Source organism: Emys orbicularis, chromosome 6 (genome assembly GCF_028017835.1).
Source record: "Emys orbicularis isolate rEmyOrb1 chromosome 6, rEmyOrb1.hap1, whole genome shotgun sequence".
NCBI lineage: Eukaryota > Metazoa > Chordata > Testudines > Emydidae > Emys > Emys orbicularis.
Genome location: NC_088688.1, coordinates 80,223,929 through 80,251,524, shown reverse-complemented (window position 1 = coordinate 80,251,524; position 27,596 = coordinate 80,223,929). Strand labels below are relative to the sequence as shown.

Genomic DNA, 27,596 nt, shown 5'->3' with positions numbered 1-27,596 from the left:
ATAATATTGTATTGTATGCTGAATACCACATAAAATTGCCTAGAGTTACATGATCAGATCCTGTGAAAGAGGAGAGAGTTAAGACTGAAGTAGGAACCTTTAACTCTAGATTTCCTGAACTGTGTGTAATCAACATTTACTAGAGCTTTGGGGTTCCCTGTCCCCAAAGCCATTCTCTCCATGGCTGGTTGGCCTTATAAGTGATTTCATACCACACAATAACTCCTACTTAATGAGCAGCTAAGCCTTTGTCACTTAAATGTGAGGCTCTCAATGCTATTGAATAATTATCATCTTTAAGAATTTTAGCTACAAAGACATAAAGAGTCTATAGGTTTGCATCCACTCCACAACTCCACCTAGGTTCCTGTAGTTTTCAAGATGAATTGGGATGAAGCAGCTCTCAAATCCAGTATAAGTAACATATTATGTATTCCAACACCTTCGAAGTACTGAGTACTATGAAGTCTCTCTTTGAATTCTGCTGCCAGCGATTCTCAAGCAGCAATGCAAATGTTGTGTTTTTCCTCTCAGCCCACTCACCATACTCAACAGTGCTTCAGAACTGGCTGGGCTGCTTTAAAGTTTAACTTTGAAACAACTCCCAAGTCAGCTATGAGTAAAGATCCCAAATCAGTTTCTTAAATAAAATATAAAAAACTTTTGACAACCCAGAAGAGCTGCAGGTCTTGAAGAGAAGAGAAACATTCAAGTATTAGCATTTCCTCTTCATGCCTCTACAAACCCTTAAGTTGTGTTCTGTGGCCTTTTAGTGACTTTCGATTCTCACTTTCTGGTATCAGAACTATGCTGGATGATATTTAAGTACCCCATTAGGTAGGTTTTACTACACAAAGTTGAAAGTGGCTGTACAATGACATTGTTGCATGAAAATGCAACACATTTAAATGGAAGCATACTGGATGGAAGATTCGTATAAGCAATTTACATAACCTTAAATAAAAATCTTAAACATTTATTTAAAATATAAGTGGCACACAAGAGAACTTTATCTTCTTATTTTTTTCATACTAGAAGGGTGTGATTTAGTGAAATTCCCTCAAACGTAGTTAAAAACGAAATCCAATGGACTTTACCGCAAAGCACAGTTGCCAACTTTCACGCAGTAAAGCACCCTGACTTTCACAATAAGCCAAAAATCAAGCTAATCCCATTTCAAAACAAGGCCAAAACAAGCCAATCCCTAAGAACCCCAACACTCTATGTGACTACATCCCCCCAGCGTGCAGTCTGGGACTGTGGTGGGCCCGCTGTGCATCCCTGACTCCCTCCCCTCCTTGCCAGGAGCCGATCAAAAAAAAGAAGCAACAAGCTACAAGCCAAACACTAGTCAACAAGCAACTCACAAGCCAATTAAGCCAAAAACAAGCGCAATTTCTGCATTTTTTTCGTGGGTTTGGCATGTCTGCCACAAAGGCACCATTTTATAGTACAAATAAGCCAGTAGCCGGGTGAGTATTCCTTGGCCATTAGCATACTTATTGGATTACTGAAGGGACAAAAACAAATTCCAACACACTTGAGGCATGCAACACATTTTAGCACTAAACTACAACATTACATTTTTTTCCTTTTAGCCTAGAATAACTCTAATTAAAATATTTTAAAGTTGCTGTACAGTCTGTTCTAAGATTCCAGGATGCTCACTGTGAGTCACTCTGAAGTCTAGAATGTCTGTTTAACCAGCGTGAAGCAATGGAAACAGCAACAAGCAAAGTTGAGAACTCTTTTTGTTCAGAATATCACCAGGTTCAACCATCACTGGGCTTCAGAGTTTATTGCCATCCAATTTAAGTTCTCAGCCATTGTGACTTTACAAATTACATCCATGCAGTGAACAGCTACAATAAAGGCATGTATCTATGCCATGCAAAGTCTTACATCATTGTGACAATAGAGGTAACTCAACAAATCACCACTCTTACTCTACAGACTGCTGGGATGTTGAATTACTTGACCCAAATGTCATGCCCGTGGGTGGGGACGGACTTTCAGTTACTAGTTATTAAATAACATTCCAAGCTCTTCCCTCTCCCTTTCCTCAGTTTTTGTATTTTCATATGCATCTATGCAGATGACTACAGCAGACAGAGAACTGCACCATAAAGAGGTAGCTGTAGGTGCCCAGATAACTGCTCACCTTCAAAAGTTTGCACCTGCAAATATTTAGAGACACCATGAGTGATCTTTCTGAAGTTAACATATTGTGCAGACATAGCAACCTATACATTAGAAGTCCAACGAACGTTGGTATAAGCAGTGTGGGCCAATGGATAAGGTACTGGCCTATCCCCTGGACTACACTGTAGACTTGTGTTCTATTCCCAGATCTGCCACTAACCTGCTGCATCAAGTCACTTTACATACCTCTGTTTCCCATCCCATTCTTGTCTGTCCTGTCTATTTAGACTGTGAGCTCTTTAGTGAAGGGACTGTCTCTTACTGTGTGTTTATGCCACACCTAGCACAATGGGGCACCAATCTCAGGTAGGACTTCTAGGCACTAGTGTAATACAAACAGACAGTCCCTGCACTGAAGAGCTTACAGTCTAATGAGAGGGACAAAGGGATATAACATACAAGCAGAAGATTAAAGCACAGAGAGATTAAGGCTACATCCACACTGTGAGTTAGCGGTGTGATTCCCCTGCTTGTGTAAACATGCTCATCCCAGCTCTTATTGAGCTATCCCAAGCATAAATAGCAGTGCAGATGCGGTAACACGGGTAGTGGCAGCAGACGCACGGCTGAGCACAAACCCACCTGAAACCAGTGGATATGTACTCGGCACAGCTCAGCCACATGTCCACTGCCGCCACCTATGCTCCAACAGCTACACTGCTATTTATACTCACACTAGCTTGACAAAAGTTTACGTAAGTATGCGTACATGAGCAGGGGAATCACACCCGTGGCTCACAGTGTAGATGTAGCTGTGTGACTTGCTCAAGATCACACAAAGTCTGTGGCAAAGCTGAGACTAGAATCCAGGCCCCCTGAGTCTCAGTCCAGTGCTTTACCACAAGACCATCCTGACAAAACATCCAATTAAGGTGTCAGAATGGATTTTTATACAACTTTCCAAAAAGTGCCTATTTTTGGAAATTATGGCACACTTCCTGAGCCGAATTAGAGACATTTCAACCCCAAGTTTAATTGGGGAAGTTACAAATTGATTGCAAAGTGGGGCATAGAAAGATAGCAGCATTCCAAATGTAATGATTCCATCACTACCACACCACTAAAAGTCAGTGTTGTGTAACTTGAACCATGGCCCAACATTAAAAACAACAAAAAAAACCCTGTCTTGCGTACAAAATTTGGTGTACACCACACTCCAGTACTGCTTTTAAATTATCAGTTTCATTGTAAACCTGTACAGTACCTAAAAGTTCTTCTAAAGAGTATAAGATCCACTTTAAGTTTACAAGTTCTGTATGATTCACACTTACTACCCTATGGAAGTTTGCCTCGAATACTTACTGATATATGGAGCCATGCCAGGATCCAGCGTGGTGATCATGGACTCTACTGAGTGTTTTGTTTTATCAAGCACCGACTTTACCATAGGATTCCCAGCTACACCCTACAAAATTAACAAATAAATAAGTAAATACTGTATATGGAGTTTATTCTCAAACCTTTAGGCCTTTTCTTAAACCTTGAAATATTACACTTGAAACAAACCTGGGACAGCAAGTTGCTTCAGATTTTCCATTCAAATAAAACAGTGGTTCTCAAACTACTTTACTATTGACCCCTTTCACATAGCAAGCCTCTGAGTGCCACCCCCCCTTATAAATTAAAAACACTTATTTATATATTTTACACCATTATAAATGCTGGAGGCAAAGCAGGGTTTGGGGTGGAGGCTGACAGCGCGCGACCCCCCATGTAATACCCTCGTGACCCCCTGAGGGGTCTTGACCCACAGTTTGAGAACTCCTGAAATAAAAGTCAAGACACTCAGTAGGCATCTAGGGAAGATAAATCCACACTTTTTGACATTATGCATCTCAGGGCAGAAACCAGACTGAAATGATTTAAAATCAGTTTGAGGCTTTGTAAAACTGATGCAAAAATTTGTGCCATTGCAATTTTAGATTAAAATTTACACAGAACTAATGCTTTTTTTAAATGCTCCCATGCAGAATAAATGCTTTCTTGAAATGCCATTATTGGTGTATCTTAGTTGAATTTTACACAAATGCTATATGCAAAAAACTAAATATTGAAAAATAAGGTCCTGATCCCATAAGTTCTTGAATTCAACGGGACTACCCCTGTGCTTGCTAAGCATGTGCATAATTGTTTCCAGAATTAAAAGCTAAAATGTTTATTAAAAATCTTAGTGGCATGAAATCTTTGTCGCTTCAAAATGAAAGTTACCTCAGTTTTAACAATTAAACGTTATTTAAGTTATGGTGAACTTAACAAACAAAAAAAATCAGGCCAAAGTTCAGAAATAGAAACCTTAAGTTAGATTTCTAGGCCTGAATTTAGGCTCTTAATGTTGGCATTTTCAAAAGCACCTTAGTGATTTAGGCACACAGGTCCCACTGACTTCAAACTGCAAATCCTGATGAAAGAGGACAGTATGATCAAAGCATTTCAAGCTTCCTTGAAACGTAGAAATTAAATATATCGAAAAGTAATGTTGTTTGCAAACACAGCTCAGGCTCTTTTGCTTATCAATTTTGGGTTGGAGTTTGTGGTGTTGTGCATTAAGGATATTAATGAGGCCCTGGATTTGTTTCAGCACAGATGAGCAATTTAAGTGTGAAATTTTTCCTACTGAATTTCAGATCTCAGTTGGGGGAAAGGAGATTTAGCAATTAAACTAAGAAACAAGTACTACTATAACAATTTAAGACTATAAAATGAAAAGTAAAAAAACAAAAACAAAAACAAAAATACATGTAAATATATGATTTAAGTTTTTTTAAATCATGATTTTTAGCCACTGAACAGAGACTGAGTTTTACCTTTTCTCTTGGCTAACAGACACGCACGTGCACACGAGAGAAAGAGAGAGAGAGAACGAGAACGCATATGTATGCATGCGCAGTGCAAACACCTCAATGAATTTTCCTCTTCCACCACAAGAATTTTGGAGTCTCACTACCATAGTATGACTCTTTTCAACTAGGGTACACTTTTCTGACCTTGCCACTAATGCTACTCCATAAATTCATTACTGAAAGGCTTTATTGAGATGTACATTAAACAACCCCTCTCTCTCAGTGACCAAGAGCATTACCTACTGTAGCTTGTCTAGTACCACTACCCTGAGACCAGAAATCCTAGGGTTGTATTTATGCATAGGTCCCTAGTATTGACTATAGATGCTTTCACACCATGTAATTGGACTGTCTGAAACAATTTTAAACGAACATTAAGACGGAGGGTTTCTTTTTTTACCTTCTTGAAAAGCCAATGTGATTTATTTTTGTATAGTCCACCACTAACAAAGATTTCTGAAGCGACATAGCTGAAAGTCGTTTATATATAGGTTCCAGACAATATTGGCAATGTGCCCAATGTTCCTCTGCCAAATCATCGTAGGTGGAACTGCTTTCTACTGCATTCAAATTGTATTCAATTCTTATTCAATATGAATGCAAATACGACCCCAAATCAGAGTGAATGCCAGTGTCATTCCAGAGCAGCTTAATCAGACTTAGTTTAGTGAAGGCACCAATGAAGAGTCAGCTCAGTAACACTGTTTGACAAAAGCATTTCACAAGCACAAAAATTGGCAAAAAAATACAATAAAGTATAAAACCAGACTTAAAAGTCATTCACATTTATATACCTACATTTTTGCTACAGTGAAAGGCATCTTACAGCCCAGGAAATTTTCTCTTAGTGTGAAGCGCTTGTTATTTATGTTGCTCAGTATATTTACAATATTTTGAGGAAATGTGCAATACTTAGAAAAGTTATCAAAGTATTTTAAATTGCTGTCCACCAAAGCACTTTCCACAAAATACTGATATTTTCCATTTCTTTGTTGCAGATGCAGCACATAAATAAATCCACATAATTTATAAACAATAGTAATGACTGCTACATGTTAACAACAATAGTCAGCTCTCATTCATCAGGTCACAAGATATTTGATACAGGAATCAGGATAGAATCTGTCCCTCCACCACCCTGTGCAGCACTGCAGAAGTAACCATGTGCATTAATTTGGGGATCAGGGAGATGGGTGAGGAAAGGCATCTTCCACTTTCCTATGAACCGTCACACTGGTCATTGCTAGAGACAGGTATAAGGCTTGATGAGCTAACTGTCTGATTAGATACAGCAAATAAAACAGTTACTTACCCTACAGTAACTGTGGCTCTTTGAGCTGCTATAGTCAATGTAGTTTCCACTGTAGGTGTGCATGAACGAAAAAGGTTTTTTTAATAGTTATGTCAGTCGGGAATGCACATGTTCCCCACATTACCTTGTGCTTGTGCTCACATTCCCCGCATTACCTTGTGCTCCCACCATGACCTTCTGTCAGTTCCTTGTAATTCAAAGTTTGTATTGCTGAGGACTCCAAAAAGTGGGACAGAGGGCAAGACATGGGATCCACACTAATTACAACAGATCAAAGAACCAGTGACTATAGGGTAAGTAACTGTTCTCTCTTCTTTGAGTATGTGTCAGTGTAGATCCCGCTGCAGGTTACTGGCAAGCAGTATCCTCCCTGGATGGTAGCACTGAGGAGTTTTCGCTGTAGCAGTCAGACAGTGAAGTATTGCTTTCCCAAAATTTGACATCTGGCTTTGCTGCCATGTCAAGTGCATAATGTTTGTGTGACACAGTCAACTGTTACTGGGTGCGAAAACAAGAAATCCAAGTCCCTGGAGAAGCAGCTGTATGTAGTGGCCTACACCAGGAAGTCAGAACTAGAGTTGTGATCCAGCCTACGCTAATCAATCACTAATCTTCACAGAAACTGCTAGGAGTGGGAGGGAGCCCAGCTCACTTTAGCAGATGATAGTCAACTCCAGGAAGGGTGTTCTATTGCTTCCAGAGGGATTGCCTAGTGAAAACTTGTCGGGAGGCTGACAAGTAACCCAGGAAGGCTAAAATGGAGCCCAAGAGATTCTGGAACACGACAGACCTTCAGAAAGGAAAGTATCAAATTAGGAACAGCAGGCATGGGCTGGGCCTGCTTCCTTTAAAGCAGGGGTCTCAAAGTCCAGGCCCGCGGGCCATCTGCGGTCCGAGAACCTCCCCACTGTGGCCCACAGAGGAGAGACGCATGCAGACACGCTGCCCAATGTTTGCTGCAGGCACCGCCCCACCGCAGCTCCCATTGGCTGGGGGAGAGGGGCAGAGATACCATCACTAGTTGCTGGACAGAGTCACCCATGGAGGCAGCATCATTAGTTGCCGGGCAGCAGGGCCGGGTCCAGGGTTTTTGCCGCCCCAAGCGGAAAAGAAAAACAAAAAAAGCCGCGATCACGAGCTGCGGCGGCAATTCGGCGGAAGGTCCTTTGCTCCGAGCGGGAGTGAGGGACCGTCCGCCGAATTGCCACCGAATAGCTGGACGTGCCGCCCCTCTCCAGAGTGGCCGCCCCAAGCACCTGCTTGGCAAGCTGGTGCCTGAAGCCGGCCCTGCCGGGCAGAGTCAGACATGGCGGCAGCGTCACTTTTTTCCCCACAATTAATATAAACAAGCCAAAATACTGAACACAACTATCTGATGCACACCTTGCTGCAATCCTGAAGGTTTCAACTGCTCAGTCACTGAGACCAAACAACAAACTGACAGAACTGAAGTGTTGCCAGGTGTCTGGCAAACACTAAAAACTCTGGCAGGCGAAGAATTGTATAAAGTTGTATGACAGTTTTATTATTTCTAAGAAATTCAAAATAAAAAATACAATAAATGTTTTCTTTTCTGAACACCATCTTCAGTGACATTATTGGCCTGCTGGGAGGATTTGAGGACTGGCACTGGCCCTAAGGTAAATTGAGTTTGAGACCCCTGCTTTAAAGACTTGAGTTCCCAAAAGGGGGGGTGGGGGGAGAGTTTAATTGCTCTTGAAACACAGAGCAGAAACTTGTAGAATTTGGACTAAAAGTAAATTGATAACATAAATACCAATACACCTCTATGAAGTACTGCTAGAGTCTCGGGCTTCTTCCCCACTATTTGTGGTGGTCAGGTTATCCTAACTCACCAGGAAATAACCTGGTGGCAGTTTAACACAAATTAGTGAGTTACTCCATATAGCTGCCTTGTAAATCTCCGAGAGGCATGTTCCTGAAGCAGGCAGAAGATGTGCCCTGATGGAGCATGCCTTGGCATTTAGAGGGAGAGGCTCCCCAGCCATTTGATAGCATCTGGAAATACACTGTGTGATACACTTAGAAATTCTCTGTGTTATAGCTTGGCCTTTTGCTGCACCAAATATGACTACGAAGAGATGGCACGACAGCCTGAGGTAATAGAGCAAAGCTCTGGAGACATCCAGAGTAGGCAGTTCTTCTCCCAACATTGAATGAAGCTTCAGGAAGAAGACAGGTAAACAGATTTGTTTAGGTGGAATTTGAGACCACTTTAGGGATGAACGTGGGATGTGGTTTCAGCACCAGCCTGTCCCTATGGAAGCATATATAAGGCAATCCAGCCATAAGAGCTTGGCGTTCACTGACACTCCATACTGAGGTAATGCCCAAGATAAAGACAGTCTTGCTGGTAAGGGGGTGTTCTGAGCATTCTGACAGTGCTCCATAAAAGCTGTAGGAAAACGACACCGAGATCCCATGTGGGAATCAGGTCCCTGACTGGAGGCAAAGTACGAAGGAAGCTCTTGAAAAATGTTGATATCATACATAGGGTGTGAGAAGACAATCTGACTGCCAGAGTGCGACATGCAAATACCATAGCAATGTGAACCTTAAGGGTGTCCTTGTATATTTTGGGAGCAGCATATAGTCCAGGATCTTTTCAGTATTGGGGCTGCCACTAAGTCAACATTATTCTGAGTTGCCCATATAGAGAATCTTTTTTCATTTCAAGGATAAGTCTTCCTAGTGGAAAGTTTTGTGTTTTATATAAAATTTCTTGAACTTGTTGGGGGCAATCTGTCAGTGCTTAACCAGCCAACATCAAAGCAGTCAGGTGCAACAACTGCAGGTTTGAGTGCATTATCTGACCTCCATTCTGAAGTTAGGTCCAGGCACAGTGGCAGGTGTATGGGACATTCGAGAGCTGAAAAAGTCTTGACTAGTATGGGACTATTACGATAATCCCAGCCTTGTCTGATCTTGGATATTATCCTGGGAATCAGAAAAAAATTATAGGAAAGTGTATAGGAGTCCTTGAGACCATCACCTCTTCTGAAGCAGAAATGTAGACATTTAGTATTGTCCTCTGTGACAAATGAGTCTATGATAGGAATCCCCCCCACTGACTGAATATTGTGTCTAGGATGGATTTCTGCAGTGGCCACTCAAGGTTGGTCACTATATGTCTTCTCAAGTACTCAAGTAGTCTACTAGGTTGCTGACCCATTGAAAGTGTTGAGCCACTGGGATTACCATGGTGACAACACCATATCCAGAACCTGATGGCTTCATGGCAAAGAGGGGATGATAGCGTACCTCTTTGCTTGTTTAGAGTGCATTGCAGATGTGTTGTCAATCAGGATTTGCACCATGGAGTTCCACAGAACAGGTAGGAACACTGTGTAGGCCAATCTGATGGCCCTCATTTCCAGGATGTTCATGTGTAGTTCCCAAGTCCATGCGTCTTGCATTTGCAGATATTCCAGGTAGGCACCCCCAATGAGTCTGTGATAAGAGTAGTCAGGGAGGGGACAGAAGGGCATCCCTTTTCTTACATTTACTGGATCTAACCATGAAGCAAGCTCCCATAGGACTTGAGGCAGGAATGTGAGCCGTTTGTGCATGGACCTCAGCCACACTTGCAAGGGCTGTAAATGAAATGTGGCAAGTGGCGCCATATGTTCACATTAACATGTGACATTGTAGCCCCAGACACATATGCACTATCATCATCAGACTAGGCTGTAGATCATACATCTCTGACTGAAGTGACTGGAACCTGTCCTCTCTGGTGCCTGGAAGTGGATCTGGAGCAGGAGCGGGCAAACTTTTTGGCCTGAGGGCCGCATCGGGTTTCAGAAATTGTATGGAGGGCCGGTTAGGGGAGGCTGTGCCTCCCCAAACAGGCGGGCGTGGCCCATCCCCCGTCCCCTATCCGACCCGCCCCTGCTTCTCGCCCCTGACGGCCCCCCGGGACTCTTGCCCCATCAAACCCCCGCTGTTCCCTGACTGCCCCCCCGGGACTTCTGCCCCATCCAACCCCCGCTGTTCCGACTGCCCACCCGGATCTCTGCCCCATCCACCACCCCTGCTCTCTGTTCCCTGACCGCCCCCACACCCCCCCCTCCTAACTGCCCCCCGCTGCCCCATCCAACCCCCCCTCCTTCCTGACTGCACCCACGGGACCCCTGCCCCATCCAACCACCCCTTCTCCCTGTCCCCTGACTGCACCCACAGGACAATTGCCCCATCCAACCACCCCATCTCTCTGTCCCCTGACCGCCCCCGGAACTCCCACCCCTGACTGCCCCCAGCCGCCCCATCCAACCCCTCCTCTCATTCCTGACTGCCCCCTCCGCTCCCCCTGGACCTCTGCCCCATCCAACCACCCCTTCTCCCTGACTGCCCCCGGAACCCCTGCCCCCATTCAACCCTCGTTCCCCGTCCTCTGACCGCCCCAACCCCTATCCACACCCCCGGCCCCTGACCACCTCCCGAACTCCCCTGCCTTCTATCCAACCCCCCCTCCCCCACTCCCTGCCCCCTTACCGTGCTGCCTGGAGCACCGGTGTCTGGTGGCGCAGCTGCACCAGGACAGGCAGCCGTGCAGCACAGAGCACCAGGTTAGGCCCTGGCTTTGCAGCTGCGCTGCCCCAGGAACTCGCTGCTCCGCTGGCCAGAGCATTGAGCCAGCGGCACAGTGAGCTGAGGCTGCGGGAGAGGGAGAACAATGGGGGAGGGGCTGGGGGCTAGCCTCCTGGGCCAGGAGGTCAGGGGCCGGGGAGAACGGTCCCGTGGGCCGTAGTTTGCCCACCTCTGATCTGGAGTCTATTAAAGCTCTGATGAAGTCTATAGTCTGCAATGGTGCAAGACAGGATTTCTAGTAGTTCAACAGACCTACCTGAGACGATAGGGAAAGGACATATTATACGGCCGTTGCAATATCCTGGTGGGAACTGCCCCGATCAGCGAGTTATCCAGGTATGGGTAGACATGAATTCCCTGTCATTTTAAGTGTACTACTCGTACTACCAAGCATTTTGTGAATATTCTCAGTGCAATAGGAGTCCAAAGGCTACAACCCTGTATGGATAATGAATGGCCCCACTGTTAATCTTTCTGCAGGTTGGATGGATGGCTAAGTGGAAGTATGCATCCTGCATGCTGCGAATCAGTCCTGCGAAGAGATAGAACAATGGAGGCAAGTGTTATCATCCTGAATCTGAGGAGAAATATGTATTTGTTGAGTCTCCTCAGGTTTTGGATAGAACAAAGACCTCCTGTCTTCTTCAGAATGAGAAAACACTGGGAGTAGAAGCCTTTTCCCCCAAACTCTATTGCAGGGGTTCTCAAACTGGGAGTTGGGACTCCTCAGGGGGTTGCGAGGTTATTACATGGGGGGGTCACGAGCTGTCAGCTTCCACCCCAAACCCCGCTTTACATCCAGCATTTATAATGGTGTTAAATATATTAAAAAGTGTTTTTAATTTATAAGGGGGGGTTCGAACTCAGAGACTTGCTATTTGAAAGGGGTCACCAGTACAAAAGTTTGAGAACCACTGCTCTATTGGGACCTACTCTATGGTTCCCAGACAAAGAAATGAGGCCACTTCTATTTTGAGACTTTTCTCACAAGACCCTGCTACAGAGTCAGGGAACGGGTAAGCCAAGAACTGTTTGATGTCATGACAGACAATACGCAGTGGAAAGAGGTGAGGCAACTCTAAAGATCGTACTCTCTAGTCTAGGTCTAATGTGGCTCTCAACAGCTTTGTCAAATCTGCTAATGCATCATAGGAGTGGGGTGCATTGCTTAGGAAGAGGAGACTATCACACCATATTCTATCTCCAAACACTTTTTTGTCATGATATTCCATCTGTCTGGGATGGTAGGATGACATGCACTGTGAACGGTCCATCTTGTGGCATGGAGCAGAAGTGTAAGCCCCCAAAGAGCGCAGGGTAGCTTTCAAGTCCTTCAGTCAGTGCATAGCACTGCCTGTCTGCATGCTGAACAGCCCTGAGCCCTGAAAGGACAAGTCCTCTATCATGGCATGCACTTTTCTCAGGATGCCCAATGCCTAGAACCACAGTGCTCTATGCATGACCACTACAGTGGCCAAAGACCGATCTGCAATGTCTAAAGCATCCATTGCTGCCTGCAACGCTGTGTCTTGGCCACCATTGGTGCTGGCCTTTCTAAATTATGTCCTGAAGATCCTCTGCTGTCATAAAGGAATTTCATGTTGAACAGGGTGACACCCTTTCTTGTAAGTATCACACTTCAGCAGAAAGGGCTGGCTGTTAGCCTCACACAGCTGGAGCGAAGCTGAACAGCATGACTTCCTCTCAAATAAATTGAGTATTTTAGGGTCTTCGTCCTTAGATGTGCTTTAGCTCAATTTCTACCTCTCTTGTACAAGTCACATAATTAAGGACCCCAGCTTGGGGATAGCGCAAAGGTCCTCAAATCCTCTGGGAGGCACCTGGTACTTCTCAGCTTGTTTTGCCATTGGCGTTACTATGGATGGAGTCTGCCACAGAGCTTTAGCGAGGTCAAACAGTCCCTCAATAATGGGGAGGGTGATCCTGACAAGACCAAAAGCTGACAGGTTTTCAAACAGCTTGTGAGATTTCTCTGATCTGAGGACTGCTGAGACTGGAAATCGACAAAAGGAGCACCTGGAACACCCTGAAGTCATCTGGTGCCAGTACGGATATCAAGGATACAGTTTCATCTGGCAACAAAGAGAAGAGATTCTTTAGCGATGAGTTGGGGTATTGATGTTGTTCTGACCCTAAATCTGGTTATCTCTGGTATTCAGGTATTAGTGGTCTGGCCATGCATACTGCTAGCAAGAGAGAGCTCTTTCTTTCCCTCAGTTATGGAAAATGGCTTCTCAATGCCTGTGATACTGGCTGGATAACACAGGAGTACAGCGGACTTTGTTGGATGTTGGTCAGTCTAATGCCAGTCTTGATGGACCGGTGGTGTTTGAGATCTATAAGATAGCATTGATCCCAATAGCATTGATCGCAGACCACAGGGGAGAGTTCTCTACTCAATGATGGGAAAACATATGCCCCAGTGACGGTGAGAAGCAGTAAGCCTCTTCTGGGGCAGCACCAACATCTACGGTGCTCGCAGTACCAGAGTCTGTACCAGTGCCAGTAGGTGTCTCAGCATCAATGATGGATCCAGTTCTGCCCTAGTCTCATCCCCCAAGGCCAGGGTTAACAATGAGTGGTGCATTATTGGAGCCAGGACTACGGCCAGCAGAATCTGCTGCATAGTAGCCTGCCCTTTCTCAGTTCTTGAGTCTGTACAGGGCTTGGACTTCTCTGTGAATGCTTTGCGGCAGTCTGTCCTTGTGGGATGACAGTGAGCTTCTTCTTGAGTGTCTACCTCTATATTTGGAGCACCCCTTCTTGGTACTTGACTTCAAAACCTGAGGTTTTGGTGCTAGCTTCAAAATTGATGTTGAGGGCAGCTTCAGTGCCAAGAATGCCTGTACCAGATCTTCCCACGGAGCAGTCTTCATGGTAGTTGAACATAAAAGATAAGTAGTAGTGCTGAAGACTTTGTAAGGTTTTGAAGTTTAGCCTGAGTTATGAACTAGTGGTCTGACAAATGCCAGGCTCTATCTTGTTGCCACAGGCAGTAAGAGGGAACTGAGGGAGGGATGCAGCCTTCCTGCCATTAATGCCTTCTGGTCTCACATGCATGAAGTTCATGTGCACCTAAGTGGGATCCACACTAACACATACTTGAAGAACCTATGATACATTTTAGTCTGTTAAAAGACTTAACCCACAAATGGTAAAAGAAAAAAAAATTACTTTTATAAATCCCCAGAGGCCTCCAGCAGATGCTTCATTCTGTATGCCAACTCCTCTGGGGTCTTCATGCTCCTCTGGGAAAGTTATTGCAGAGCCACTTCCAGTTCCAGGCATCAGAGAGGATGGGAAAGTTGTTTGTTGAGTAACAGGATTTGTCAAGACACCTGATAAGCAAAAACAAGCCACACACAAACATTCATGTATCTTACCACAATTAATTTGCTATAGCAATATTCTTTTAGCTGTCTTAAAGCAATAGAGAGGCTGGAAATAAGAAAGCAGAAGCCAGCACCACATGACCAGCCAGCTCTCTATATATCACCAGCTAGTTTAGAAACTACTGCATTAGAGTATAATTTATGGATTCAAAATGTTATACTATAGTATCATTGTACAGCAAGTGGAGTTTCTTCCCTGTTCTGAACAGAGCCCGCATACATTACGTACAGTGGAGTTTGGCTACACAGGTTATCCTGAGTAACTTTTTGTTTTAGTTACATTTTTTCCCCTAAACTTGTATGTTCCTAGGGTTTCCCTGAAATGACACTTCTATCCTAGACCATGACTACTTCTCCCCAAAAGAGCCACTCCCACCTCTTTATACTCAAAATGAGTTAGATACACCTGACATAATACAGAAGTCAGCCAGCATTTCTCTACAGAGAGGCAGGTTGAATAGAAAAATGCTGACACCCTACTACCCCTTATGTTATACATAAGGTCACTAATGAGAACTTGCTTCATCTTACAAAGACAGAACAAAATACTACCTGTGACTGAAGGTGCAGAAAACGACGGCATCAGCGGGGTCTGTGGTGCTCGCCCAGCATGACCTCTGGTAATGTCATAGGATGAAGCAATGGAAAATCCTGAAATGGGGGGTGCCGTGGGAGGTGCAGAAAGGTTAGGGCTAGGAATACAGTTTAGGGGAGGAGGTGTTGAGAAATGGGACATGGCACCGCTAAAAGCTGAAGCGGTTGGAGGGGTAATAGGAGGTGGGGCAGGAGTTAAAGGGGGTGCAATAGTTGAAACTGTTGCAGAAGGCACAAATGGCAAAGGCGCGGACGACCTCATAGGAGGAAGTGAAGACACTAGGGGTGGTAGAGGTGTGGAGAATGATTGAGGAGGGAAAGATGGGAGAGGGGATATGTCTGGAGCAGTGAGAGAACTGGACAAAGCTAGGAGGGGAAAAAACAGAAAAAAGAAAAGGCACTTTAATAAAAAGTTATCATAGCTTTAAAATTCTTTACAAAATATCTGAATAAGATACCTAAAGCTTTTCCCCAAAAAATAAGTTTGAGTTCAAAACCTAGTTGTATGAAGTAATGATTCCAGTTACAAGTAAACTTTCACCAAAAAAGTAAGTGATGCCCCATCTTCCACTGTGACCCCCATCAGATATCAAGCTAGACAGCAGCAGGATGGATCAGTATTTGAATGGAGACTTCCAAAAGTGGCCTCACGTGTTGCCAGTTCAATAGGTGACAATCTTCTTTCTGAGTCACTACTCAGTTAACACTCCAACATGGTATTAGGAGGAATTGTGCTACTGGAAGAAATGTTCATTACAGATTCTGTAAGACTTTAGCTAGATTCCACCTTGAGTTATTAAATTCCAACTACCTTAATTTCACCTAAGTTTTAACTAGACAGGTATGATGTATTCTGCTATACTTCCTGGGCTAAACTCTTGGGTAGTACTGCTGTACACTGTTAACAGCTTCCACATTTCACCTCAGTAGCGGTTACCTTTCGGTACTGTGAAATGATTGCTGTGTGTGATGGCAGTATAAAGTGTAGAGAGTACTTTGAGTTTAAGATACATAATAATGCAAATTAACAAGAAAAGAATACTTTAATGATATAAGGTGGCGGGGGTGAAGGGAAGAGTTAGGAAATGCTTAAATTAACGTTCTCACGTCAACATTATTGCATACCCCACGGCACCAACTGCTATTAAGAGAAGAGTGCCTATGTAAAAATGATACCATCTTTCTCAACAGTTCTGATCCCTGTGTGAATTCAAAATCTTTACAAAAATAACTCATTACTTTTTATGCTTTTTAGTAATTCAGAGGCAAAACAACTACTGGAAAGTACACTAGAGTCTAAAAGTTTCAACTGGAAGGTCAGATGTTACTCTGAGGTTGCACAATTGTGACTGCATATGCACCCAAAAGGGCGGAAATATGGTCTACAGAAAATGGTGCACACACTAGAAAAATCAGGTCAAGTGAGCAGGTTATTTCCCCACATGATCCTGCAAAATCTTCAGATTATCTACAGTGCTAGTCAACTCTATTACTATTCCCTACACAGCAGTCAAAGCCTCTATCTTCCGCACCCACTCCTCCATAAAAACCCTAGACATACACCCACATAATTTCTTATAGAAGTGTAAGTTTAAAAAGCCATATTCTTAAAAAGATGCACCAAGTCATTTAAGGAGCACACTACTGGGATTAAGGAAGAAATTAAGTTCTTCAGTTTAGTCTGGAGAAGTGCACTGCAATTATACTGATTATAATTTTGCTTTCACTTGGACTAATTGCTATGCTTCAAACACATGAACAAGCAAAACCCAGTTGCTTGGAAGCCTCTTATACCTAATGAGACAGGTGTGGTGGTGGCAGCAATGGTGATACCAGCAGCTACTGCCCCTGCTGTGCTTGGCGGGGGAGTGCCAGGTGGGGTCGTCTCTATTCCACTCTCTTCCATCATTTTTCTTCAGCTACAACAAACTGCAGAGAAACAAAATCTGTATTGAGAAATAAGACAAAATTATTTCAAACTGAATTACAAAGAAAGGAGCATGCTATAGTGGACTAGATGCTGGTTTAGGAGCCCAGGACAGTTCAAATACCAGTTCCAAAACAAGTCTTTTGAGGAGCCCTAGACAAACCATTTACTCAGTGTCACGCACATCTATACAGTAATATTCTTTTCCCACCTTATACTATAGAGACAATGTTTCAAATTCAAAACTTCTCTCTGAAATCCTTACTTCTAAAACACCTTTCATTTAAGGATATGAAATATGTTACAAACAGGGCCGGCTCCAGCATTTCTGCCGCCCCAAGCAAAAAATAAAAAAAGCCGCGATCGTGATCAGCGGCGGCAATTGGGGAAAAAAAAAAAAAAAAGCCGCGATCGGCAGCAGCAGTTCAGCGGCAGGTCCTTCACTCCTAGAGGGAGCGAGGGACCTGCCGCCCCCAAATTGCCGCAGGTGCCGCCCCTCTCCCTTGGCCGCCCCAAGCACCTGCTTGTTAAGCTGGTGCCTGGAGCCGGCCCTGGTTACAAAACACTAAACCTCACAAAATCCACACAAAGCAGATGTACGTATTGCCATTTTACAGATAGATAAACTAAAGCACTCAGACTGCGCACCTGTTTTCAACAGGGTGCTGAGCACATCAACTTACTTCAAAAGAAGTTGTGGTAGCAATTCTGTAAATTCAAGTGACTTGCCAAAGGTCACAAAGGAAACCATTGGCACATCTGGGAACAAAACCCAGGAAATCCTGAGTCCTTGTCCTCTGCTTTAACTATGACCTTGTTTATATTCAACTTGTGCTGATGTAACTAATTGAATATAAAAATCTATGTTGTTATACCAGTGCAAGTCCCTAATGCTGACACAATGGAAAACAGTTTTAAATTGCACTTAAAGTGACTTACTGCATTAAGCTTAAGCACAATTTAAAGCAGATTCAGTGTGTCTACACTAGGGGGTTACCCCCGGTGTAACCAGATGGATTTTTATAATGATTTAGCTGCAGCAGTTGATGTTTACCAAAACAGACAAGCCCTATGAGACCACACTATCTCTTCCTCACTAATCTAATGAGAGCATCAAAGATTAATACTGAATGACAAACTGGTTTTCTTTCACCACCAGGATCAGTAGAGGATAGGAGTGTCTTTCATCATGCTAAAACACTGGAAAATCCATTTTATTGCAAGAAACATGAAACCATACCCTTGCTTAAAAATACCTTATTATTAAAAAGGTAGCACAAAATGTGTGGGAAGCAGGAGAGAGAGATGGGAGAAAAACATGCAAATAAATTCTCAACTTTCCTTTTCTCCCATTTCTGATTTGTATTCTACAGTACAAAGGTAATTAAAATAAAATAATAATAATAATAATAATGTCTTGTCTCTCAAGTCTGGTAAACCAGGTACCGGTAGTTATTATTTGCTTCTTGGAAGAATGTTTCCTAAGGTAGCTATAATGAAATACAAATCCCATGTGAACTCATTATATGTATAACAAATAGACTGAGTCTTGATAAGAATTGTCCATAATATCCATTACGTCAGGAGCTATCAAGCTCTGCCAGCATATTCCTTTAACAAGGCACACTGGGAAGGTCTTAGAAAATGTGCTAAAAATGCAATACAATACACATATAGAGACTTCCACTTAGAAAATTACAGGGTTTTTTTCCTCCTAGTAAAAAGTCATATTCCATGTAAAAAAGCCTAAATAGTCAGCTACTGATTTAACACTAAAAATGTTCACATTCTTGTTACCTTGTTATTCTTGAGGAAGGTAAAATATATACCTTCATATACACACACAAACAGACATACAGATAAGAGAAGGTATAGCAACAGTCAATTCTGACATATGCTCACAGGTGAACTGTAAAGCTCCTGAGAATAAATGAAAGTTTAAATTATACAAGGAACAGTTCTGTCGCCCCTGGAAAACACAAACAGAAGGCTTTGCACAAAAGGTTCAGGTGACAAGGAGGGAGATGGAATACTTGAGCCAAGTTACAGAAAGGCAACAGATCCATTCCATGTCCACTATGCAGTACTCTTCATGGCTGAGGTCCCACAACATGGGGGGAATTCCCCATATGCCATTAGATCTACTGCCTACAAGCCAGCCCCTTTCCTCCCCAGCTCAAAACCTCTCTCCATTCAAGAACAGATGAAGGACTTCTGAAGCAGCATTCTGCAGCCTGTAGGGGTATGGATCCTGTCCGCAGAATCTCTGCATCCACCCCAGTCCCCTGCATTGGAACAGCATTGGGTAGGGCCTTCCATTAAACTTACCTGGGCTGAAGGATTTGTTTTTAATAGCATGTTTTTAAAAAGCTACCAGCACAAGTTTATATTTCACAATAAAAACATTCCTAAAGCTCTTCTTCCTTCAATTACCTGCCAAAAATCCAATATTGTTTTTACGGCTGTGAAGACATTAGTTATTCTTGAGCAAACAAGAAATTCTCAATTCAGGTCCTAGCAGACAAGTTTACTCCTAAGGGAATTCTGCACCAAAATAAAATGAAAAATTCTGAGCACATTTTAAAATTCTGCGTACGTTATTTGTCAAAACAACACAATATCATACCAGTTTCAATTATTTTTGAAAACTCTACCCTTCCAGTCTTTTAGTCTATTCTCATGTTTTTACCCTACCCCCCGAAGAGTTACCATATTTCCAGTTTCCAAATAAAGGACACTGCCTTTCACTATGGGTGAGGGGAGAGTTGGAGGGGGGGGGGTACAGTTGCGGGGTGCTGGAGGGGTGTTTGTACTGGGAGGGGGGATTTGGCGGGTGCTGGAGTGAGTACGTGGGGCCTCAATCTTGAGATGGGGGGCAGTGTCACCCCCTGTCACAGTGGCAGGGAGGCTGGCGCAGACCCAGAACATAGAGCAAGTCTGTCAGTCAGTGCCTCCCTGCAGGGCTCTCCCCCTGCCCAGGGCTGGGAGCCAAGGCCTGGGTGGGCAGGATCCAGCAGCTGCAAGGGACCAATCAAATGTGGATGCAGGGGAGGGACCAATCGCAAAGCAGACCAATCAGGGCTCTTTCTGAGCTGCAACATCTGCTCTGCAAGAAACCCGGACATTGTCTCTTATTAGAAAAATCTGCCTGGACAGAGGGTGGAGGATCAAAAACAAAGTGGATAAAAATCAACGATTTTAAAAATAAATAAATAAATCAGATTTTTTTTAATTTAAATCGGATTTCTTTGATAAAATGCTTTTTGAGGAAAAAAGCAATCTAAAGATAGTTTTAATTAAGATACATTATAGCTCAAAAATATCTCATCATGGAATAGGGATTATAAATTCTAATTCTATAGTATGAAACAATATATTCATGTAATGCTGAAGAAAAGTTTTGTAAATGAGTTCCAATAGTTCATGGATTAGGGACCCAATTTTATGGGGTTCTACAGGCTTCTGTATAGATTATTTAGGTTAATCTTTCTATCTACTCAATGGGGCTCAGCCTAGCAGACACCATCAGAGATGCTTAGTTTTGCAGTTCTCAAACTGTGGATTTGTGTCTCCAGAGGTAACACGCTTGTTAACAGCAAAAATGTTTTAAATAAATAAATAAATAAAATATAGAGATGAGAAATAACAGACCTCAACCGTATTGTCCCTCTGCAAAATTGCGTACACAGAGTCAATCCCTTACCTCTCTCTAAAAGTGCAAAGTTTCAAAAAGTTCAATGAATAGAAGATTGTTGGGGGCGTAATACAGGGTTCTCAAACTGGGGCCGCCGCTTGTGTAGGGAAAGCCCCTGGCGGGCCGGGCCGGTTTGTTTACCTGCCGGGTCCGCAGGTTCGGCCGATCGTGGCTCCCACTGGCCGCGGTTCGCCGCTCCAGGCCAATGGGGGCTGTGGAAAGCGGCGCGGGACAAGGGATTTGCTGGCCGCCGCTTCCCGCAGCCCCCATTGGCCTGGAGCGGCGAACCGCGGCCAGTGGGAGCCGCGATCGGCCGAACCTGCGGACCCGGCAGGTAAACAAACCGGCCCGGCCCGCCAGGGGCTTTCCCTACACAAGCGGCGGCCCCAGTTTGAGAACCACTGGTGTAATAGATCTGGACAAGGAAAAGAAGTCTGGAGATAAATGTGAGAAGCGAGGGATATATGCTTGTTTTGTTAAAATACTATATGTTTGCTGCTGAAGAAAAAAATCCAGAATATTTAACATTGTTGTTTTAGTTAAATAAAACAATTTAAATGTCTGGTGATGTTCTCCTCCTAATGCAGCCTGGCAAGAATATCCTCCAAATATCAATGATTAAGATATTTATGAAGTTATTGGGAGGTGAACTATCTGCTTCAGTTAACCAAACAATCATTCGTTTTCTGATATAGCTGTAAAACTAGTCTGAAAAGTTTACAAAATAAATCACTGTTTAAAAACGTATAGTGTGTACCTTCTAAAAATGAAATCTACATCTATCTCTGAGTTGTGGAGAATATGTATTAAGGTTACAACAACCAACAAGAATGCACTTTTATATAGAAAACCATTATTAAATCGAGTCTTCCTGATTAATGATTTAAATCAAATCCACCCTGATCAAAAAAGAGGCAATGTCTGGGAAAACCTGGACCTAGTAACCCTAGTCACCTAGTCCCCCTGCAAGACCCTCCCCTTTTACTCTCAGTCTCCCCTCCTGGAAAGCAGTGGCCCCTCCCTGCAACTCTCAGCTGTTGCTCCTGCCTCTCCCTGAGGAGTGCAGTTTGCCACCTCTGGCAACTGCTGCACAGGGAGGGGACTCAGCCACACCAGGTGACCAAGTGGGGCCAGCAAACCTGGGAACTGTAGTCCACCTGTGCAGGTTCACTGCGAGTTAGGCTCTGCTGGGGCAGCCAGCAGCAACAATTCTGCAGGAAAAAATGAAATTCTGCCCAGAACATTAATTCTGTGCAAATTCTGCATTGTGTAGTGGCACAGAATTCCCCCCAGGAGTAAGACTAGTAAAGAAGTCATTGGTCAAAAAGACTAAAACACATAAGCTATTTGAGCAACTCTCCATAACACAAATGCATCTGAAGAAGTAGGTTTTTTACCCATGAAAGTTTATGCCCAAATAAATCTGTTAGTCTTTAAGGTGCCACCGGACTCCTCTCCATAACACATTCATTAAACAGAAGTATTTCAGATAATGCTGTGAGTAAATGCTGTTGATAGGGAGTTTTTTTCTCCCCTAAATATATTTACACACACACACACACACACACACACACACACAGTGTCCACATGGAATGACTGAACAGGTTCCACGTGGAACTTTCTCAGTGGTTTACTACATATATTTTCCAGAATGATTATAGGCTCAAGAGCTAAGGAACAAACAATCTAATCTAGAAAATAAGGTGTAAACAGGATACTTAAATAGAAATCTATCATCTTGATTCTCCACTACCATGCATTCTATATAGTTAGTTACATTTATGTGGAATGAGTGCCAAGTGGGCAACAGCACTGCCTACCCTAAGGGTTCACATATCATAGGTATGCCCCTAAAAATCATGACTAAAAAATATATTTTGTGATTTTAAGTTTGCCTTCTAGTTCTTGAGTCGTTGAGGGGAAGCTGCCTGCCCCAAAGTGTGTAAGAGCATTTCAAGTTTTATATATATATATATATATATATATATATATGCTTCGCCACTGGCAGTTCAGAGGGGAACGTCTCCTTACCCCTTCTTAACCCCTTCTCCATCTCCCAACCCCCACTATCAGTAGCCTGTATCCTTCCCCACTCCATCTTGCTTGCCTCCTAATCCACACAATCTTCCCCTCACCCTTCCACGCTCACCTACAGTCTCCAAACCTTAAGTTCACCTACCTCCACTTTTTCGCCTCTTATTCCTTTAGAGTATCCTACCCTTCATGTTTTTCCTCTGCCAACCTCTATTCCCTCACCTCCCTCAGTCTGCCTCCTACACACACATACCACCCATCAAGCCATTATGAATAAGGGCAAATGTCATGAGTTTTTAAGCCAGGAACTGTGAGATCATAGGAAACTGAAAAGCACCCAAATATCACAAAGCTCATGGTAAAGAAACACCACAAGAATTGGCAACACTGCAAGTATAACATGCTTCCAAATTAAAAGTATCCACTCTCAGTTTGCACAGGTGTAAGCGATTATGAAAGGAGCAAGACAGTGGAGAATGAGGCCCTTAGATATAATTCTAGAGAATTAAAAGAAAGCAGGTATGGAAGAGTAAGAGAAACCAAAAGAGGGCAAATAAGGTTTGAAGACTAGTCACCACACAACTAAGCTGCTGAAAAATGTCCTGAAGAAAAATGCAGAGGTAAAGTGCCTATCAGGATCAGGCCCCAAATCCTTAGTCTCTACCAGCTTTGGCAGTGGCCTTTGTCTTTACTATTACTCCCAACCTCATATTAAAGTTATTTATCTACAGAAAAACCTCTCTTTCTCCTCGCTGCTCCAATCCACAAACCCATAATTCTCAGCAAGTAATCCTTGAAGGTTAAACCCCACTTCCAAGCAAAGATTTAGTTTTACATATTTATAGAGCCCTACAGTGAAGTCTCTCTTCCTAAGACATCACTGCTTCTACACAACATACTACATTATAACCTACTACCAAAAATAAAATGTTTATCCAAATATATTAGCAACGTGCATTGTGGTATTTTCATCTTTATTTACCACAAGAACATTCAATCAGCAGTGGATTACCCAGTCCTTAATGCAAGTTAGTAAAGTCTATTTTAGGGTATGTCTACATTGCAATTAGACACCCGCGGCTGGCCTACGCCAGTTGACTTCACCTCACAGATCTCAGGCTAAGGGGTTGTTTCACTGTCATATAGACTTCCAGGCTTGGGCTTGAGCACAGGCCTGGAAGTCTACACTACAACGAAACAGCCCTGCAGCCCAAGCCTGGGGAGCCCGAGTCAGCTGGTATGGGTTAGCGGGGGGGGGGGGGGGGAGGTATTTGCAGTGTAGAAATGCCTCTAGTCACTTCCTCCACACACCTACTGCTGCCTTTTCTCAGATGATTAAAAAAAAAATTCTGAACATAACCCACAAAACCTATACTTCCTATGTCAAAGTTGACCTAATACAAGCCCCACAAACCAGTCCAAAAATATAAAATCCAGGAGACAAAGAATTACAAGCAGAGTCAAGCAAATGTGTAATTAGCCCAAAAGAAATTGTGCTCCTGCCATCTAGTGGTTTGTGACTAAAAGTTCATTTCATGAGTCTGGTCATGTCACCAAATTTGGAAAAAACCCAAACTTGAGTGCATTCTGTACGATTACATTAAAGTGTGTTTATTAAACTAAATTAATATCATAAAAGTAGCACATTCACAGAGATTTTTTTTTTTAAATTTGCCACTAAAAAGTTCCATTAATATAGATCAAGTTTTCAGAAGGGTTTAATATAAAACTCAGCAGGGTTAGGTTACTAAATGACAAGGGGGTGGGGGTGAGAAAAAAAAACTGGTCTATACTAATGCTACCACTGTGTCCAGCAATGTTAGAGCTGCACCAGTACTAGAGCAATCATGGGAGCTTTTAACAAGAAGAATACTTAGTACAGACAAGGTCTGTGCCTCTTTGAGGTGTAACTACAGGTCTGTCTCATCTTACGCGGGGGTTCCGTTCCGCGGTTAGCGCGTAAAGCGAAAACCGCGTATAACCAAAACCCCATTGAATTCAATGGCGGGCGAAATCGCCCGCACTACAGGTATAGTATTAAAATTGTTGTTTTTCTCTTTTTTTGTTTTTGCCGACCGCATAAAGTTGAAATCGCGCATGTTAAATGCGCGTAAGATGCGACAGACCTGTATTTACTTTATTCCGAGTGCAGAGCCAATACAGCCAAGGAAGAGGGAGCTGAATTCTAGTCAGTTGTTAGCCTTTTCCCCCAAATTGTCAGTTAACAGCTTGATTTTCCAAGGTGTAAAGTACCCACAACTCTCATTTGCTTCAGCAGGATGTGTGGATATTCAGCACTTAAGAAAAATCAGATCATAAATTCTGACTGCACAACTTTTTTTTTTTAATTGGTGATTATGTTAGAAGCAGAAAAGAAGTTTCATTTTAGAGATCAAAAGTTGAGCTTGCTGAGTTGGCAATCAGAAAAAGTTTACTTTTAAAAATCAAAAGCTATGTGAAGTAACTGAAAAATGTGAAACCAAATAATGTATATATTTGTTTTTCTGACTATAATCTTAATTTAAAATCATTTTCAGGTTATGTCCCAAAAATATGGGAATTGATAGTTAAGGATGAACTACTTACAAATGAAGACTACCCAAAATTGACAAGGATAAAGTCAATTTCTAGAACTGAATCACAGTTTGCAGTGGTGCTGTTTAACAGTTAACCGTTAACAAGCAGATTTCCACAGTTGAGTAGACATCCACATTAACAGACAAAGCACAGTAGAATTATCTTGAGAGGCTCAGGCTTAACCTGAGAAGTGAATAAGCTCAGTAATCAATTAAAATACCAGACTCAAATGTTATTTAATACTTTTTTTAATATGTAACAGGCAATGTTTCTATAACTAGGTGTGAAAAGGTAATATGGGTTAACACCTAAAGCACTGGTTAGGCTCATTAAGTAGAATTTTTGTTGATAATCTCCTGATTAAGCAGCAGTTGTCCTCATGCATGGCCAATTAACTGCTAGGAGGCATCCCCAAATGAGCAGCCATCCTGAATATACACATTCTAATTAAGGGATATATAGGCACAGATATAAATAATACTCATTTATGAACTGTAGCCCTTTTCACCTTCTAAGGCTATGGCTGGACTAGAGAGCTTACAGCAGTTGCGCTATATCAATGGGAGAAGCTCTCCCGTCAGCATAGTGCTGTCCACTCCAGTGCTTAGGTCAGTATAACTTATGTCTCTCGGGGTTGGCTTTATTCATAAGTGGTAGTGCAGACATAGCCTAAGTCTTTTATAGATATTAAACCATTATTTCCCAGGCAAGATGGGCACCAGGTTAGTTTGGGGATGGGAGTGTGTGGGTAGAGGAAAGGATCAGTGTGGCTAGGGAAAGCTGAAGGACATCAGATTCATACCACCCTATACATACTGTAAACATATTGTTTCATCTGCGTATAAAGCGGGGAGCTGACTCAATAAAATCCATCCTATTTACCTCAGACAGCCAACCTCATTAAAGGCCACAGAACAGAAACAGCTCACAGGTACTGGGGTAAAGACTCAAGCTCTGCCACCCTATCTTTCTCTTTTGTGGCACTCAGCTCATTCTTGGGCAACACAAAAAAGATAACAGCAACTATCAGAACATGCTGTGATACCCATCTGCCAATCAATGGGGTGGCTTCTTCAACAAAAGGTCAGGTATTATAATTGAGTAATTAATCTTGACCAGCCTTCTGAAGAAGCTAAGCAAATGATGTTAGTTCCATTTGACAGAAGAGGATCCCACACATTTTTTTAATGCAGATGGGCAGGCCCCTCAGGTTACAGAGCCTTGCTGATGTAAATGAAGTGCCACGTGGGCACAGGAAAGACCATGCACATGCAGTCAACAGCAAGAAAGGATGCTCGCTGACATGTTCAAAGCCCGAGGAAGAGTTAAACCAAAATCAGAACTTCTTGAGTTTTTCTATACCAGTCCTTTTCTCACTTTTCTAGTATGGATGATATTGATCAGACTACCCCACGGCCCAGCTGTTTTCTAAACATTTGCTATGAGTATTTAACATTTAATCATCACTATAGCAACAAGACTTCACATACCAGAGGGACAGGCAGGAAATATCAGACCGAAGAGCTGGCCTCTGTCCCAATGAGTTTACAATCTAGATCAGAGACACTATAGCACAAATGATTAATGTAAATTAATTAATTTTCATAAAAATCCCTCAATTTTTAAATTTAAAAAAAGCCACCCAACGTTGGGATTTAGGATACTAGGTTATTCTCTGTGACAGCAGGTTACACAGGCAGTAAAAACAAGGCTGCAAACGTCCACCTGCAACATTTGCAGTGAATTTCACGCCCTGCTAGAAAAGCCCCCTTCAGACTCCAAGCTTGCATTGGTTTGTTTTTCAAAGTTATTCCTCCCCCCATGCAGGAAAGAAACAACTCCTGCCAAGGTAACCCGAGTGCAAACCCACCTAGGGAGGCCTTCCTGAGCCGGCCACCACAGCTCCCAGAGGCGTGACGATCTCTCGGGGCCTTGCACACACTAGTCAAACAATCGAGGCTGCTGTTTCACTTCGGTTCATTTCGCAGAAGCGCCCCCCGATCCCAGGCTGCGCCCCCGCTGCCAGACTCCCTAGCGCTGCCTACAGCGCAGCTCCGCCCTGCGGCGGGAAGGACCCCGTAAAACAAGCCCCCCGTAACGGTAGCAACGGGCCCGCGACGCTGCGTGACCCCGCTGCCGGCTCTGACGCGGCCGCCGGAGAAGAAGCACCGCCCCCAGCCCCCGCGCAGGCAGCCTCCCAGAGCAGGGGTCAGAGCGCGAGGAACGGGGCGCAGACTCAGTGCAGGGCCTACAACTCCCATGAGACTTGGGGCAGCACCGCACATGCGCAATGCCGCCCGCCGCCGGTCCGGGTTGCCACGTCTCGCTCTCCCGCCGGCGGCTCTGCTCACACTCCTCGGGGCCGGGCAGCTCCCGCGCGCGCTGTCCGGCC

General features: G+C 43.4%; 1 protein-coding gene across 2 annotated transcripts in view; it reads right to left on the bottom strand.

The window, feature by feature from the left end:
- Positions 1–27,359, bottom strand: part of PRRC1 (proline rich coiled-coil 1) — a 37,960-nt gene extending 10,601 nt beyond the window's left edge. Inside the window, exons 1-5 of one of the 2 annotated variants that reach the window (XM_065405988.1) lie at positions 27,075–27,359; positions 16,767–16,918; positions 14,931–15,338; positions 14,161–14,324; positions 3,505–3,607 (exon numbers count right to left, since the gene is read on the bottom strand). In XM_065405988.1, the coding sequence (XP_065262060.1) occupies positions 3,505–3,607; positions 14,161–14,324; positions 14,931–15,338; positions 16,767–16,881 (790 nt within the window). In that variant the 5' untranslated portion in view covers positions 16,882–16,918; positions 27,075–27,359. The remainder of the gene's footprint in view (positions 1–3,504; positions 3,608–14,160; positions 14,325–14,930; positions 15,339–16,766; positions 16,919–27,074) is intronic. The other variant, XM_065405987.1, reaches the window with a different exon arrangement.
- Between the last annotated feature and the right edge of the window lie 237 nt (positions 27,360–27,596).